The sequence below is a fragment of the Rhododendron vialii genome, chromosome 1a, assembly GCF_030253575.1.
Source record: "Rhododendron vialii isolate Sample 1 chromosome 1a, ASM3025357v1".
Lineage (NCBI taxonomy): Eukaryota > Viridiplantae > Streptophyta > Magnoliopsida > Ericales > Ericaceae > Rhododendron > Rhododendron vialii.
Window position 1 is genome coordinate 29,497,553 of NC_080557.1, and position 14,769 is coordinate 29,512,321.

A 14,769-nucleotide genomic window follows, 5' to 3' on the forward strand; every position below is an offset into this window, starting at 1 on the left:
TGTTGTGCCTTATTCTTTTTTTGGATGTTTCAAAATAATATGTTTGTTTCAAAACTTTTCATTTTTAGATTTCTCTATTACCATTTTATCCATCATTTTCTCCTACATTTAAAAATGTTAGAAATTCAAAGTTTGAATCTGATTTGAAAAGACACAATGTGGAACAAATATGTCGCCATGCTCCTCTATGACATTACAGCCTATAAAATTGGATTTAGCTCCAATAACATACTCCTTCCGTCCCTAAATAAATATCTGACGCGCAAACCTAAGCCTTCAAAAAGATGCATTTATTTCGTTAAAAAATCAAAAAAAAATTCACAAATCAATAGATAGCAATGAGTTCTATTAGATTGCGAAAAAAATTAAAATTTTTAATGAAAAACATGCACATTTTGTAAGGCCTAATTTTGTGTGCCGAACATTTATTTAGGGACAGAATGAGTATTTGGGTCAGTTTTTTTTCCCCATAATTTTAATATTCTGTCAAAGGGGTAAAATAGTAAAATTAACAAAAAATCAATATAGGCTCAACAAAGTAGGACGGAAGGAGTAGATTGGAAGAACCTATGCAAGGGATCCCATCAGGCCCATAATTAGTGCTCTAGCATTTCTGTATTCCATACATAAATTGGGAAAATGCTATTCCCAGCCCTTTATTTTCTCCCATAGCCTGTTAAAACTTTCAATTATACTCGACAGTTAGTTACCGAAATTAAGATATATTTTCAACATCCACTTAATGAAATATAATATTTTTTTCAACAGCTATTTACCGAAAATGTATGTTCGTCAGTTGTTTACCAAAAGTTAAATATATTTTCGATATGTAGTTACCGAAATATAATCTTATTTTTAACAGCTATTTACCAAAATGTTATGTATAATTTTCAACAACCATTTACCGAAATGTAGTGATCTATGAGAGAATAGCAGCGCCCATAAATTGGAAGAACCTATGCAAGGGATCCATCACAGCCCATCCCAAATATTTTTCCAAAATCAGCATAGCATGTTTTTCATTTTTGACATTAATAATCAGACAAGACTCCAGAATCAATAACCACATTACATACATGAAACCACCTGAGGATGAAGTGTTCAAATAAACATTGTTGATACTGGCCTACAAGCATAACTTATACAACCTATTTGCCAATATTCGTTTCCAAACCAAAATCCATCCAAATTGCAAACCCACCCTAGAAACAGCAGGGACCGAAATGATAAAAAGAGCCTTGCTAATACATGCAAAAGCTAAACATGTGGAATCAAATCCTTCGGCTTCTCTAAGCTCTTTTCTTGTCTTTCAATGCCCCTCTTGGAATTTTACTAAGAACCTTTTCATCAAACACTGCATACTGCTTCTTGATCTCCATCATTGCTTTCTCTGCGAGCGGATCAATCTGGTCCTCATACTTCTCATATAGAACAGGCACCGTGTGCAGCAATACGAAAGCTGTTTTTATCAGAAACACAATGAATTAACGATGAAACTTAGAACGTAATAAGTACCAAATCATGAACAAACATTGTCAATACCTATGTAGAACAACGTCAAGAAGTTGCAACAACTTCCCAAAAGTGAGAGAACCCACAAACCAGCAATCACCTGTTCAACAAAACACAATGTCACAACCAATAAATATATACATGCAATATTGAGGATTCCAGTTCAACAACGTACAAACTGAAAATAAATCTGGGCGGTGCAATCTCAAGCTATACTCTCGGTCACACACCGAAAGCAATTGGCCAGGTAAACATTAACTAATTAAACCTGGATAACCAGGTTCACACCAACTTCACTAGTTTCACCCATTGTTGCAACCAAGCGATCTCAGGACCCAGAGAAAAAAAAGGCTGAGTGCCATAATATTCACTTATTACCAAGTTAAACACCTAGGGCAAAAAGCAGAGAAATAGGAAAATTTTAAAACATGTAGGGTAACATACTGCAACAAACTTCTTCAGATCTCTTCCAGAGGCAATATCTCGCAAGACAACAAGAGCTCGGTTAATTTCAATCCTCAGAGCAGAGGCAAATTCAAGGAATTGTTCCTCTGGGAGATGAACTTCGGGAATACGTGGAGGAGACCTGTAGATCAACCACTTAGACAGTAAATTCTTCTGTGGCAGTAAGTTCAATAACGCGCGAACCAACAATGTAACAATCACAAACTTACTTCTTGATGAACTTTGAAGCATTGGACCACAAAAACAAAATTGCAAGTGCGAGTATCAATAGGTGGCACACTAGAGTAAGAAGGTGGTACTCCAGCAATTCAAACAAAACCCACAATGCTGTGGCTGCCCCAAGGACACCAGCAGATATCTTCTTGTTCCTCCACAAGAAAATGTCAGCAGCTGCACCAACCAATCAATAGTTATCTCATCAATATTCAATGGTAAATAGTAATAGAATAGTCATTATTTGCAAAAGAAAAAGAGTAGAGTGAGAGAGGACTTGGAAGCGAAAATACAAAACTACCACAAAGAGGCGCACAAACATTCACAAAAAGTGTGCATGAGCTTGTATAGTAGAAATGGAAGTAAGGGTATGGTTACCAAAACATTAGGATTTAATACTTTTGTAGATGAGAGTATATTTTTCTTCTACTGGTTAGAAATTTGGTAAAACATAATTTCATCATACTGTATCAATTTGTAAAAACACAATGCTAGCAATATTACAAACCAGTTTTGCTCTCATAAGACTCTAGTTTATTGCATTATCAGTTTCTACCTTCCAAGAAAAATTCTAAAACAACATGGGAGCGAATTGTGGGGTATTTAGATCATTAAATTCACCAAATGGAACAATAGTATCCCACGCTTTCAAATTTCGATTAGAAACTCTTGAATCACTTAGGTGTTGAATCTGTGTGACAGAGAGAAAGCATGGGGCTAATTTTATTGGTGGCAGCATATAGCAGTGATATAGTTTAGAATTTCTTGGCAAAATCAGTTGTCAATATGTTGAAGCTTAACACAGCAAGTTGGCCAATAAAGAACAGGGGACTAGGGATGAAAGCTAGAAAGGTGGATGGTGCTTCAACAGGAATCAGTGGTAAAGGAGGGTCCAGTGTTCTAAAAGGCGGAATTAATCGCCGATTAATCGCCGATTAATCGGAAACTTGCCATCTCCGATAAAATTAATGCCTAATCGGCTGGATTTGGCGCTAGGGAGGTTAATCGGCGTTAATCGGCGATTAATCGGTTAAAAGGCAATTAAAAGGGGTCAAATCTGTATTTTTGGAAAATGAAGGGGGGTAACTGTAACTTATATCTTATACCCAGTTAAAAGGATTCAATTCCTTTGAATCCTGTTTAGGGCTTTGTTACCCAAACCCAGACTACCCAATCTCGATCGATCTTGGACTTGGACTGAAGTCGACGCCACCTGCCTTCGCCGCCGCCGCCGCCTGCTGCCATCGCCGTCGCCTTCCATCACAGTCAGACTGCTGTAATTTCTCTCTCTCTCTCTCTCTCTCTCTCTCTCTCTCTCTCTCTCTCGAATCCTCGATCCCTCTCCCTCTCTCGTATGGTCTCTCTCTCTCTCTCTCACAGTTTCTCTCTCGCACTGCTGTAGCCTGTAACTCATTTTTATTTTGTAAGTCCATAGACTCCATACCAGCCGGCCAGTCTGGACAGTGGCCAAAGTGGCAAAGTGTGTCTTTTTTTTTTTAAATCTTAGAACAAAGTGTTGTCAGTAGTGCTGTTTGGTGTTAACAATTAACACAAAGTGTAAAATCTTAACTTATAATCATGTTAACAGTTAACAATTTCTTGACTTTCTTCTCTCTTTTTTTTTTGTTTTGTTTTTTTTTTTTGTGTGTGTTACTGTGTAGACTATATTGATATCAAATGTCAATGGATCCCACTCATATTCCATCTTCAGAGGCCTCTAATTCTGAGCCAGTATTGAAAAGAAATTCGGATGATGTTGGATGGGAGTATGGAGTTATGGTGGATGTTAAAAATAAAGACCGCCTAAGATGCATTTTGTGTGGGAATCAGTATACTAGAGGGGTTAGTAGGATGAAAAAACACATAGCTCAGGTTAAGGGAGATGTTGCCGCATGCACTAAGGCAAGCAAGGAAGATATATTAAAGTGTAAGAAGGCACTTGATGAGACAGCAGCTAAAAAGAAAGAGAAGAAGCAAGGAGGCATTAATCTTAGGGGGGAAGTTAATATAGTACATGAAGAAGGTGATGATTTTGAAGATGATGAAGTTGAGCATGTAGGTTCAAGGAAGAGGCCCCATGTTCTTGGTCCCCTAGATAGATATACAGAGATCAATCCTGGTTCTTCTGACACGACTACGAGTGGATTCAAAAAGGTGAAACAACCAAACATAAAAGATTCAATTTGGAAGAAGAGGAGTCATGAAGTGAATCAATACTTGGCTCGATGGGCATACGAAGCCGGTATTCCATTTCATGCCATAGACAATGATAGTTTCAAACGTTTTGTTGAAGCGGTTGGCCAATTTGGACCGGGATACGAACCTCGAAGCCAATACCAACTAAGGGAGCCATTGTTGAAGGAGGAGGTGGATAGAACAAAAAAATTACTCAAGAGGCAAGAAGAAGAGTGGGCTTTGACGGGTTGTTCTATCATGACGGATGCTTGGACCGATCGAAAGAGGAGAAGCATTATGAACTTGTGCGTTAACTGTAAGCAAGGGACTTGTTTTCTTTCTTCGAAGGAAGATTCGGAGGCATCACACACGGGGGTGTATATCTTTGAATACGTTGACAAGTTCATTGAAGATATTGGGGCACAAAATGTAGTTCAAGTAGTCATGGATAATGCATCCAACAATATGGCAGCGGCGGATTTGCTAAAGATCAAGAGGCCTAACATATTTTGGACCTCATGCGGCACCCACACAACAAATCTCATGCTTGAAGGAATCGGTAAGCAATCCAAGTTTAAAGGAATTATTGATAAGGCCAAGGCGTTCACTATTTTTGTTTATGCTCATCATAATACATTGGCGATGATGAGAAAATATACGAAGAGGAGAGACATAGTGAGGCCGGGTGTTACTAGATTCGCGACAGCCCTCTTGACTTTGCAAAGCTTGATGGAAAAGAAACAAGAATTGCAGGCAATGTTTAGTAGTGACGCATGGGACAAGAGTAAATGGGCGAAGAGCCCAAAGGGGAAAACGGCATTTGCTACCGTGATGAGTACGGCATTTTGGAATGGTGTAACCTTATGCTTGAAAGTGTTTGGTCCGTTGGTTATGGTTCTTTGACTTGTTGACGGGGATCGGAAGCCCTCAATGGGATTCGTATATGGTGAGCTCAAAAACGCAAAAGAAGAGATCAAAGGGGCATACAAGCAAGTTGAGACTAACTACCGACCAATACTAGATGTCATTGATGGGAAAGCCAAGGGTCGGTTAGATAGTGCATTGCATTTGACAGGTTACTTTTTGAATCCTTTTTACTTCTACAAAGATCATACCATTCAAGATGATCCTATCATTATGGATGAAGTTCTTACTTGTGTTGAAGCTTTCTTTCCCGATGATGTCAATGTTCAAGATGAAGTCTTCAATAGAGAATTGTTGAAGTACAAGAACAAAGAAGGTGGATTTGGAAGACCATTAGCCACAATGGGATGTGCGACGAACAATGACTCTTATGATCCGGGTAAATAAGTAGTTACTTTCCTTAGTGTTTTTTTTTTTTGGCTAAGTTACTAAGTAATATATTTTTTTTGTGCTTTCTTTCATGACTAGTTGGATGGTGGTCTAACTATGGCAATCATACACCCAATTTGAAAAGAATGGCCACTCGAATTCTCTCTTTGACTTCAAGTTCATCGGGGTGTGAGAGAAATTGAAGCACTTTTGAGGGAGTAAATACATACACACTCTCTCTCTTTCTTTATATATATATGCATCGGACAAGAATTATATTAACTTAGGATTTTTTCTTTTTTGTATAGATATATACAAAGAAAAGGAATAGACTAGATGCGACAAGGTTGAACAATCTAGTGTATGTCCAATTTAATGCCAGACTCATCAACAATAAAAGAAAGGGGAAGGATGTATTACGTGCTAGTGAAGCAACACATGCGCAAGGATGGATTGTGGAAGGTGGTGATGTTGATGAAGAAGACCCGGTTTCGGGACTTACATGGGAGATGATCGGGGAAGCTACGGGAGCGGATGAAGTCCTCCAACATAGAAGAAGTACTAGAAATGTGGGAGTACGAGAGCTACATGAGGAAGATTTTTTGTCGGAAGATGATCCCGAAGAGGAGGTAGATGAGGATTTTGAGTTTGAGTCCGATGGAGACCAAGTTATGGATGGATATGGGGAAGAAGAGGATGAGTAAAGAGTAATTGGCTAGTAATTCCGTACTTGATTTTATTTGGTTTGTAATTGACTAGTAATTTCGTATTTGGTTTCCTTTGTTATGAAGTTGAACTATGAACATTAAACTTCTCATTGTATTGACTAGTTATTTCGTAGTACTTTACTACTTTTTCATAAGGGTTGTCATTGGGGTGTGTGTGTGTGTGTGTGTATATATATATAAAACCGATTAATTGCTACAAGCCGATTAATCGGCGATTAAAAGGCCTTGAAGCTTGAAGGTGGTCGACCGAGCGACGAACGCTGAGCGATTTTTAGAACATTGGGAGGGTCTAATTAAAAGGTGGTAACTTTGCAGCAAAAAGTGATGCAGTTTCTTCTCCATTTTTGCAGTCCCTCTCAAATTTTTTTTGAAACGCCTCACTTAATATTAACGAAGGAATAATTGGCAATTTTCATGTTCGCTGGTCTTGTTAAAGGGTTTAAAGGATCATTATATCCAATTTAAGAATGTAATCAGTAGATTTCTCACTGTCAACAACAGACACAACAGCGAGAACTAGATAAAATAACTGACGATGCTCTATATTTAAAAACAAAAGTTGTTGGTTGGCTTATTGTTTTGAGTTCAGTATCCATGGGTTGCATAATTTATTCTGAAACCGGGATACAAAATACAATGACGCTAATCTCAGAAAATGGAAAAACAGAGCAGTTAAATAATGGCAGTTAGGTGCCAGGGACGGAGGCACGGAGCCAGTATCTATATATAAGGGGTGCCAAAACCTACAAACTAAAATTTCATGTATTAACATGATTGGTAGAATACAAGTTTTCATTCCACATCATTTGAAGTACAAGCATGAAATTTACATCAAAATGAAAGAACAAAACGAGAAAAATCAAACCGCTTTCTATTCATTCTTAGCAAAATATATCCTCTAAGGCGGTTCTAATATCCTGCATACATAATTTATATCATATTAAGGCCCTTTAAACTTTTCAAACTTTTACGTTTTCTTTTAGCCTTTCACATGAGCATGACATGCTAAAAATAAAGTGCTGGAATAAATGGTTTTTTGTTGGACAAATCAGTTCTTTTACTTAATTATATATGGGGTTTTTACGTATAGGTCCAGAAAAAAACGGAAACGCACTGTTAAGTATTTCTGGAATATTTTTTCAAAATTGCCCCTATAAAAGTGTCTAAACCACTAAAACGTGCCTACACCTAAACCCTAGGATACCTTATAAAAGTGTCTAAAACCCTAAACCCTATGAAAGTGCCTAAAACCCTAAACCCTATGAAAGTGCCTAAAACCCTAAACCCTATGAAAGTGCCTAAACCTAAATCCAAGGGTACTCTATGAAAGTGCCTAAACCACTAAATCCCTATAATAGGATAGTGCACCCTAAAACCCTATGAAAGTGCCTAAACTCTAGGGTACCCTACCCTAACCCTAGGGTAGGGTAGGGGAACCTACCCTATAATAGTAAAATATAATAAAGTATGAAATTGTATTTATTGAAGGGTAAAAGGATAATCTTCATAATGTGATCGTCCTTCGAGGTAAATAAAAGCTGAGTTCATCCTTAATGGGAATTAACATGCACTTTTCTATCCTTAGAGAGGTAATTTTCCCATTATATATTTCAGGAACGTTCCACCATATATAGAGTTCTAGCAAGGGTTGAGGTGGCTGTGGCACCCCCACCCTTATTGATGGCTCCGTCCCTGTTAGATGCAAAAGTTAACATTACATACTAATCGTATGTGGATTTTGTCGTTCCATGCAGCGCAGCGCATTGAGGGACAAGGTCCCCCGAAGCCTATCATTAAGGTGTGCCCCTCAATAATATAAATAGCATTTTCACCGGAAGCAGCTATATTAAGAATTCCAAAAATTATTTAACATAACATTTAATATTCCAAATCTCCAATTACTAAGAAATCACGTAACATCCATGAACAACCAGTGTTCTAAAACAAGGAATTAATCGGCGATTAATCACCGATTAATAGCTGGCGGGGCCTATCTGATTAGGTCCGATTAACGATTAATCGCCGATTACTAATTAATATGCACCGATTAATCGTCGATCAATCCGATTAATCGCTCGAAGGTGGCTGACCGCCCGACTAGCGCCGAGTGACTTTTAGAACATTGTCAACAACTGATGTTATAAGTTCTACATCTGGTAAGATATCTTTCAAAGGGACTACATATCCAATATTGCTCCACTGTCTACTCTTAAGAACCTAGTAATCAACCTCATTACTAAGCAAATCATCCTTCTTCGTTATGGTTGGATTTATATCCATCACATCCTGCTCTTCTCCCTCACCTGAATCCCTATCTTCCAAGTCTTCCCATTCCTCTTTGTCGTCTGCTAGTTGATGTGCAGTTTAAGGTGCTACTTTTGAACCAGTTGCTATTGCCCTTTAAGCTTAAAATGATCTTCTTTTTTCTTTTTTTTTTTGCCTAATTTCTCTCTCTGGCAGCCTAAGAAGTACATACACTTGCAACAAGGCAGTGTGTCCGTGTCTGACACCGACACTCCTCAGACACCTAGGACACGTGTCCGATACCCTTTTCCGTGTCCATAGTTAGAAAATAAAAATCATAAGTTGCACACTACACTCTCTTTGCAACGTGTCCGACAATTCTTTGAGGTCTATGCAAAGAAATAAATATGCAATTGACTGCACCTCACTTTAAGGCTTATGAAGCGCTACAAGGTCACCTCATGCCTAAGCACTCGCTTTTCAAAACAGTAGAGCCATGTTTTAACCTTACCATTTTCTAAGCAAAAGGTTGAAACTACTAGAAACATTCAAGGTTTGAGAAACAGTAAAACTAAACTGTCTTAACACCAGAATTAATCAAACCTGCAACAATTCAAATCAGGTCTCACAGCATTTCAAACTTCTAAAACCGCATTACACCCAACACAAACTCCATCCCGCTGGCCACTACATCAAAATGGTGAGCTCACAAGCAATTCAGAAATTTCCATAGCAATTAGTGGGCCTGGTCATCTATTCATAAAATAACAAAATACAGATCTCCTGGAAAAAAAAAAACCTTTTAACTTCCAAATCCTAATCTGCCTAATCACATTAGAGCTAGATTGTTGACCAACCAACCAAAGCCTTTTAAGTCCCAATCAATTGGGTCAGCTGCAAAAATCAGCTTTTTCCTTTGAGCTCTATCGATGGCATGGTGACCAATATTCAAAAGAATTTATATCCTTTCGACCTACCTCCTCCTATTCAATTTAGGGCTCCCTTTCCCATAGTGTTACTCACAACTGTAACCATGCCACTCTTCTTGACTACCAGATCGGTCAATCTACGAATTGTGGAACCCACCGAACAAACAAATATATATATCTATATCTATACATGTAAAATTCTACGAATTGTGAAAGTACACACTATATCGGAACGAGGAGGGGAGGTTGTACGTACGTTTTTTACCACAGGAAACCTTCTGAACCGGTTTCTCTCTTCCAAACATGCAGTAAATCTTGGCTTTCATGGACAATGTGGGAGAAGTGGTCTTGGGCTTGACGGACGGGGGTGATGAGGCGGGTTTCTTTGCCGAATCGGAGCCAGACGACGACAAATTGTCCACGTTAAGCTTGCCGTCGATCTTCTCCATCAAGGACTCACCTCTCGAATCCGAAATCTCGACGTGATCCGCCATTTCTCCAAATGCCGGTTCCAAAACGTAAACGCCTCAAACAATAATCTGGTAACAGTCATGGGAGAGAGAGAGAGAGAGAGAGAGAGAGAGAGAGAGAGAGAGAGAGAGAGAGAGAGAGAGAGAGAGAGAGGGACGTTGGGATTTGTGAGACGAACAGAGGTGTAATCCAAGCCTGAGGTTCGAGAAGGGAAGCAGGTGGTTCAGTGAAGTTAAAAAAAAAGAAAAAAAAAAAGAAGGGGTTTTCTCCAGGATCAACGGTTTTTAAAGGTGATGGACGGCAAGGACTGTTACAGTTCACTTGTTTTGTAATATGTTTTGTGTTATAAATTTTAGAAAAGATGCATTAAGTTATAAAGAATATAGAGACCAAAGAAATCCTTAACAGAGTAAGACAGGCGGGGTTAGGAACCCTCTAGAAATCCTTGAAAAATTCTAATTGAATCTACGAATGATTAGTCCTAAGATGACTATTTTTCAACTTTTTATATCATGGTCATATGTCGAATTTCAAAATCTTTGGCAATAACATGTTAGCAAGTGTCCAAGAAGTGTCCATCTTGTATTCATTTCCTAGCATAGACACCAAAGAATTGTTAAACATGTTGCAAAAAGATTGTTGACTTTTCCGATGTAAGAATTTTTTTTTTCAATAAAGGGCACGAAAAAGGGAGTATTGGTAGACACTTGTCCGAAGAGTGTTGGTGTCCAACACGGACACGCCACCATCTTTTAAGTGTCTGTGCTTCTTAGGCTGCCAGATATAACGAAATTAGCTAAACATACGATCATTTTGAACTTAAAGGGTTCAAAAGCATTTCAAACTTCTAAAACCCCTATACACCCAACACAAACTCCATCGCGCTACATCAAAATGGCCAGCTCATAAGCAATTCAGACATTTCCATACCAATTATGTAAGCCTGGTCATCTTTTAATAAAACCAAAAACACAGATCTCCAGAAAGACACCTTAAACTTCCACATTCTAATCCACCTAACCACAGTAGAGCTAGATGTTGACCAACCAAACCAAACAAAGCCTTCGGTCCGAATCAATTAGGGTCGGCTACATAAATCCGTCTTTCCCTTTGAGCTCTATCAAGGACATCATGTCCCATAAATCATAATATTCTAAAAATTATAAGCCTCCAATTACAATTTTGGTCTACCCATCCTCCTAGTGTTACTCTCAACTGTAACCATAACACCACCACTCTTTTTAACTTCCGGATCAGTCAATCTACGAATTGTGGAACCAACCAACCAACCGAACAAACAAATCTATATCTATAAAGAAACATATCTATGTAGATATAAAAACATATATGCACACATATATATATATATATATATGCCTACACATGTACTTACGTTTTCCACCACCGAAAACCTTGTGAACGGGTTTCTCTCTCCCGAACATGCGGTAAATCTTGGCTTTCATGGACGACGTGGAAGGAGTGGCCTTGGGCTTGACGGACGGCGGGGATGAGGCGGGTTTCTTGGCCGAATCGGAGTCGGACGACGACGAATCGTCGACGTTAAGCTTGTCGGCGATCTTATCCATCAAGGACTCGCCTTTCGGATCTGAAATCTCGCTGTGATCCGCCATTTCTCAAAAGCCGATGCCGAAACCCTAACGCTTCAACACAATGACAATAATCCAGAAACAGTGAAGAGAGAGTCCGTCTTGAGCTGAGAGGGACGTTGGGATGCGTGAGAACGAAGAGAGAGAGAGAGTCTTGAGCTGAGGGGAACGTTGGGATGTGTGACAACGAACAGAGGTAATCGGACCCAAGGGTTCGAGAAGCGGAGCAGGTTTTAAAGGCAGACAAGGCCTGTTAATTTTTTTTCTATCTTCTTCTTGTTTTTTTAAAAAAACACTTTAGAATATCTACCGCCTCAACTAATCCCTTTTCCCATAAAAACAATCCCTCCGATGCATTCAAAATCGAGCATGGATCAAAAGATTAATCTCGAGTTATAGTGTCACAATCTTCCTACCTCATGGTACAACGATCTCGTTGCATTGGCCCAATAATTTTTTCTCTTGGTGGTCATAGTGTGACACTTAGTTCTGTAATGTATAGTACATTAATATGTTCGTACCAAATTTTGAAGGTGGCCTTCACCATATAGACCAAGGGATACCAAATAGACCAAGGGATACCAACTGTAATAACCCGCGCTAGCTAATCTGCTAACCCTTAGGCCTCGTCCCAGAAACCTTCTTAAAAAATAAGCAGCTTATTTCATATTTTTAAATTCAAAAATATTTAAATAAAAATTAATTTTTTAATTTTTTTTACATCGTATAAAAGATATTATCAAGATCTTTCAAACAAGATCCATATTACATATTTTTAGATTTTAATAAATCCATAATTTTTGAGCTTGAAATTACCTTCTTAAAAAATAAGGACCTTTTTTTAGTTCTGGAACGGGCCCTTAGTCTAAGGGCTTGTTTGATAACCTAAATTCAGCACTTAATACTGAATCAATTAAGTAATAAGTGATTCAGTAGGTTTGATAACCACATTTCATATTACTTAACAAATTAAGTACCACTTAAAATATAGGCTAAAAAGTTGAAAAAAATTAAGTAGCTTTGAGCTACTTAATTATGGCTGAATTTTTGTGTACTTACATTCAACCGTCATACCACCACCACAACCACTTCCACCAACACCTCCACCACTCCACCACCACCACCACTACCACCACCTCCACCACTCCACCACCACCACCTCCACTAACACCACTCCTCCTCCACCACATCACCACCATCACCACTCCCTCCACTACCACCACCACCACCACCACCACATCACCACCACCAACTCCACCACCACCACTTCCTCCACTACCACCACCACCACCAGCTCCACCACCACCACATCACCACCACCAGCTCCACCACCACCACAACTCCACCACTACCATCACTACACCACCACCACCACCTCTCCTACCACCACCACCACCTCTCCACCACTCCACCACCAGCGCCACTCCCCCACCACTACCATCACCACTCCACCACCACCGCCACCACTTCCTCCGCTACCACCACCACCACCACCACCACCAGCTCCACCACTCCACCACCACCACCACCACCACCACTCCACCACTACCATCATTACACCACCACACACCACCGCTCCTACCACCACCTCCACCACTCCACCACCATCACCACCACCGTCACTCCACCATCACTACCATCACAACACCACCACCACTACCAGCACTCCTACTACCTCCACCACTCCCCCACCACCATTCCACCACCATTACCAAAAGTATATTGTGACCGTTAGTAAATTAAGATAGAATTGGAACAAAATTAATTCATCATTTTTTTAATTCAGTACTTAATATATTTATCAAACAGCTTTTCAGCTTAAAAATTTCAGCATTCAGTTTTCAGTACTTAATTTTTCAGCTTTCAGTTTCAGTTTTCAGTTTTATCAAACAGCCCCTAAGTATGTAGCTCAAAAGATTAATCTTGGGTTATACAATAGCTGGCCGGAATCTATATTATAAAATAGAGCGGTCTTTTGTCTACTCATACAAATATGAGCACCCTTCCAGCCGTCGGATCATACTTCCTATTAACTTTGTAGCCATCAGATCGAATGAATATAAAATGTCGACTCATACAAACAAAGCACTCTCTACAACCGTTCGATCATACTTCCTATTAACTTTGTACCCATCGGATCGAATGAATATTTCCTAATATAAAATTAGTGACTAATTATGGTAATCTATAACTAATGATATTCCGAAAATGCATGATTGTATAATCTTAATGCTAATTGTATAATCAGCAAATTTTCAGGAAAGGCATGATTGTTTAATCAGCCAAAATTGTATAATCATAATCCTAATGCTATATTCCGGAAATTAAATCAATCATGTCTTTCTTTTATTGACTAATCATAATCCTAATCTCAACTATTTCTTTTATTGACTAATAATATTTCGAAAATTAGTGACTAATCCTAATGCTATAATCAGCCAAAATTTGAAATAAAAATCTATATTATAAAACAGAGCGGTCTTCCACCAAAATTGTGCAAAAATACACTTGCAGAGGATTGGCATTAACAAAAAATGGAGTGGCAAAATCATTTCCCTTTAAATTTTATGACTACCCAAATACGAGTAAGTTTTAATTTAAATTTTATTGACCAAAGAAATGTCATAATTGATTCCATGATTTGGGCATCTAGATTATAGAAAGAGTATGTAATAAGAAAATTTTGATTGATCATCTATAATACAATTCATGACCGTGTGGGAACCACATAAATTCACTCCATAAATCTTAATCATTAATTTTTTCCTACATACACGAATTTTTGGTAATGATGGTTTTACATTCCACATTTTAATCCCCATGACTTGCAGGATTTCCAAACTGAAAAGGAAAGCATTCCGTGATTTTTGGTGATTACGATTCGGTGATTTCCCCAAGCATTCCGTGATTAGGATTCCATGATTTTTGGTAAACGATTTTTTGGTAATTAGGAAGAGCTTATTAATTACTGTGATTACCTTATTACTGAAAAGGAATCCTTTGTTTCCGTGATTACCTTTTCACCTTGAAAAAAAATTGGAAGAGCTTATAAAGAAAACTCTTTACTAACAAATCTCCAAAAATTAAAAGATCTCCTTTATGCATTAAGTTGTTTACACTTTCTATGGTTTT

At 38.5% G+C, this 14,769-nt stretch overlaps 2 protein-coding genes and 1 long non-coding RNA gene across 4 annotated transcripts; 1 reads left to right on the forward strand and 2 right to left on the reverse strand.

Annotated features, from left to right (window-relative positions):
* Positions 1–1,053: 1,053 nt before the first annotated feature.
* Positions 1,054–11,910, reverse strand: LOC131322214 (reticulon-like protein B1). 2 transcript variants are annotated; one of them, XM_058353461.1, is made up of 5 exons: positions 11,424–11,910; positions 2,187–2,367; positions 1,957–2,098; positions 1,543–1,612; positions 1,054–1,459 (listed from the first exon to the last, which is right to left on the reverse strand). In XM_058353461.1, the coding sequence occupies exons 1-5, from the start codon at positions 11,659–11,661 to the stop codon at positions 1,290–1,292; spliced, it is 801 nt and encodes a 266-aa protein (XP_058209444.1). In that variant the 5' UTR covers positions 11,662–11,910; the 3' UTR covers positions 1,054–1,289. The 2 variants fall into 2 exon arrangements, with proteins under 2 accessions (XP_058209444.1, XP_058209453.1); XM_058353470.1 differs by lacking the exon at positions 11,424–11,910 and adding an exon at positions 9,816–10,068.
* On the forward strand, positions 5,296–5,882 carry LOC131322222 (uncharacterized). The gene is made up of 2 exons (XM_058353482.1): positions 5,296–5,668; positions 5,758–5,882. The coding sequence occupies exons 1-2, from the start codon at positions 5,296–5,298 to the stop codon at positions 5,859–5,861; spliced, it is 477 nt and encodes a 158-aa protein (XP_058209465.1). The 3' UTR covers positions 5,862–5,882.
* LOC131322230 (uncharacterized) lies at positions 6,675–9,809 on the reverse strand. The gene is made up of 4 exons (XR_009198765.1): positions 8,934–9,809; positions 7,824–8,812; positions 7,645–7,792; positions 6,675–7,590 (listed from the first exon to the last, which is right to left on the reverse strand). It is a non-coding gene; the product is annotated as an uncharacterized LOC131322230 (long non-coding RNA).
* Positions 11,911–14,769: the final 2,859 nt, after the last annotated feature.

Coding starts and splice junctions, on each gene's coding strand:
- LOC131322214 (XM_058353461.1), bottom strand. CDS start 11,661: ATGGCGGATCACAGCGAGATTTCAGATCCGAAAGGCGAGTCCTTGATG. Junction 2,368..11,423: donor GGTTTTCGGTGGTGGAAAAC/GTAAGTACATGT, acceptor TGGTTGGTGCAG/CTGCTGACATTTTCTTGTGG. Junction 1,613..1,956: donor ATCTGAAGAAGTTTGTTGCA/GTATGTTACCCT, acceptor TTTGTTGAACAG/GTGATTGCTGGTTTGTGGGT.
- LOC131322222 (XM_058353482.1), top strand. CDS start 5,296: ATGGGATTCGTATATGGTGAGCTCAAAAACGCAAAAGAAGAGATCAAA. Junction 5,669..5,757: donor CAATGACTCTTATGATCCGG/GTAAATAAGTAG, acceptor TTTCATGACTAG/TTGGATGGTGGTCTAACTAT.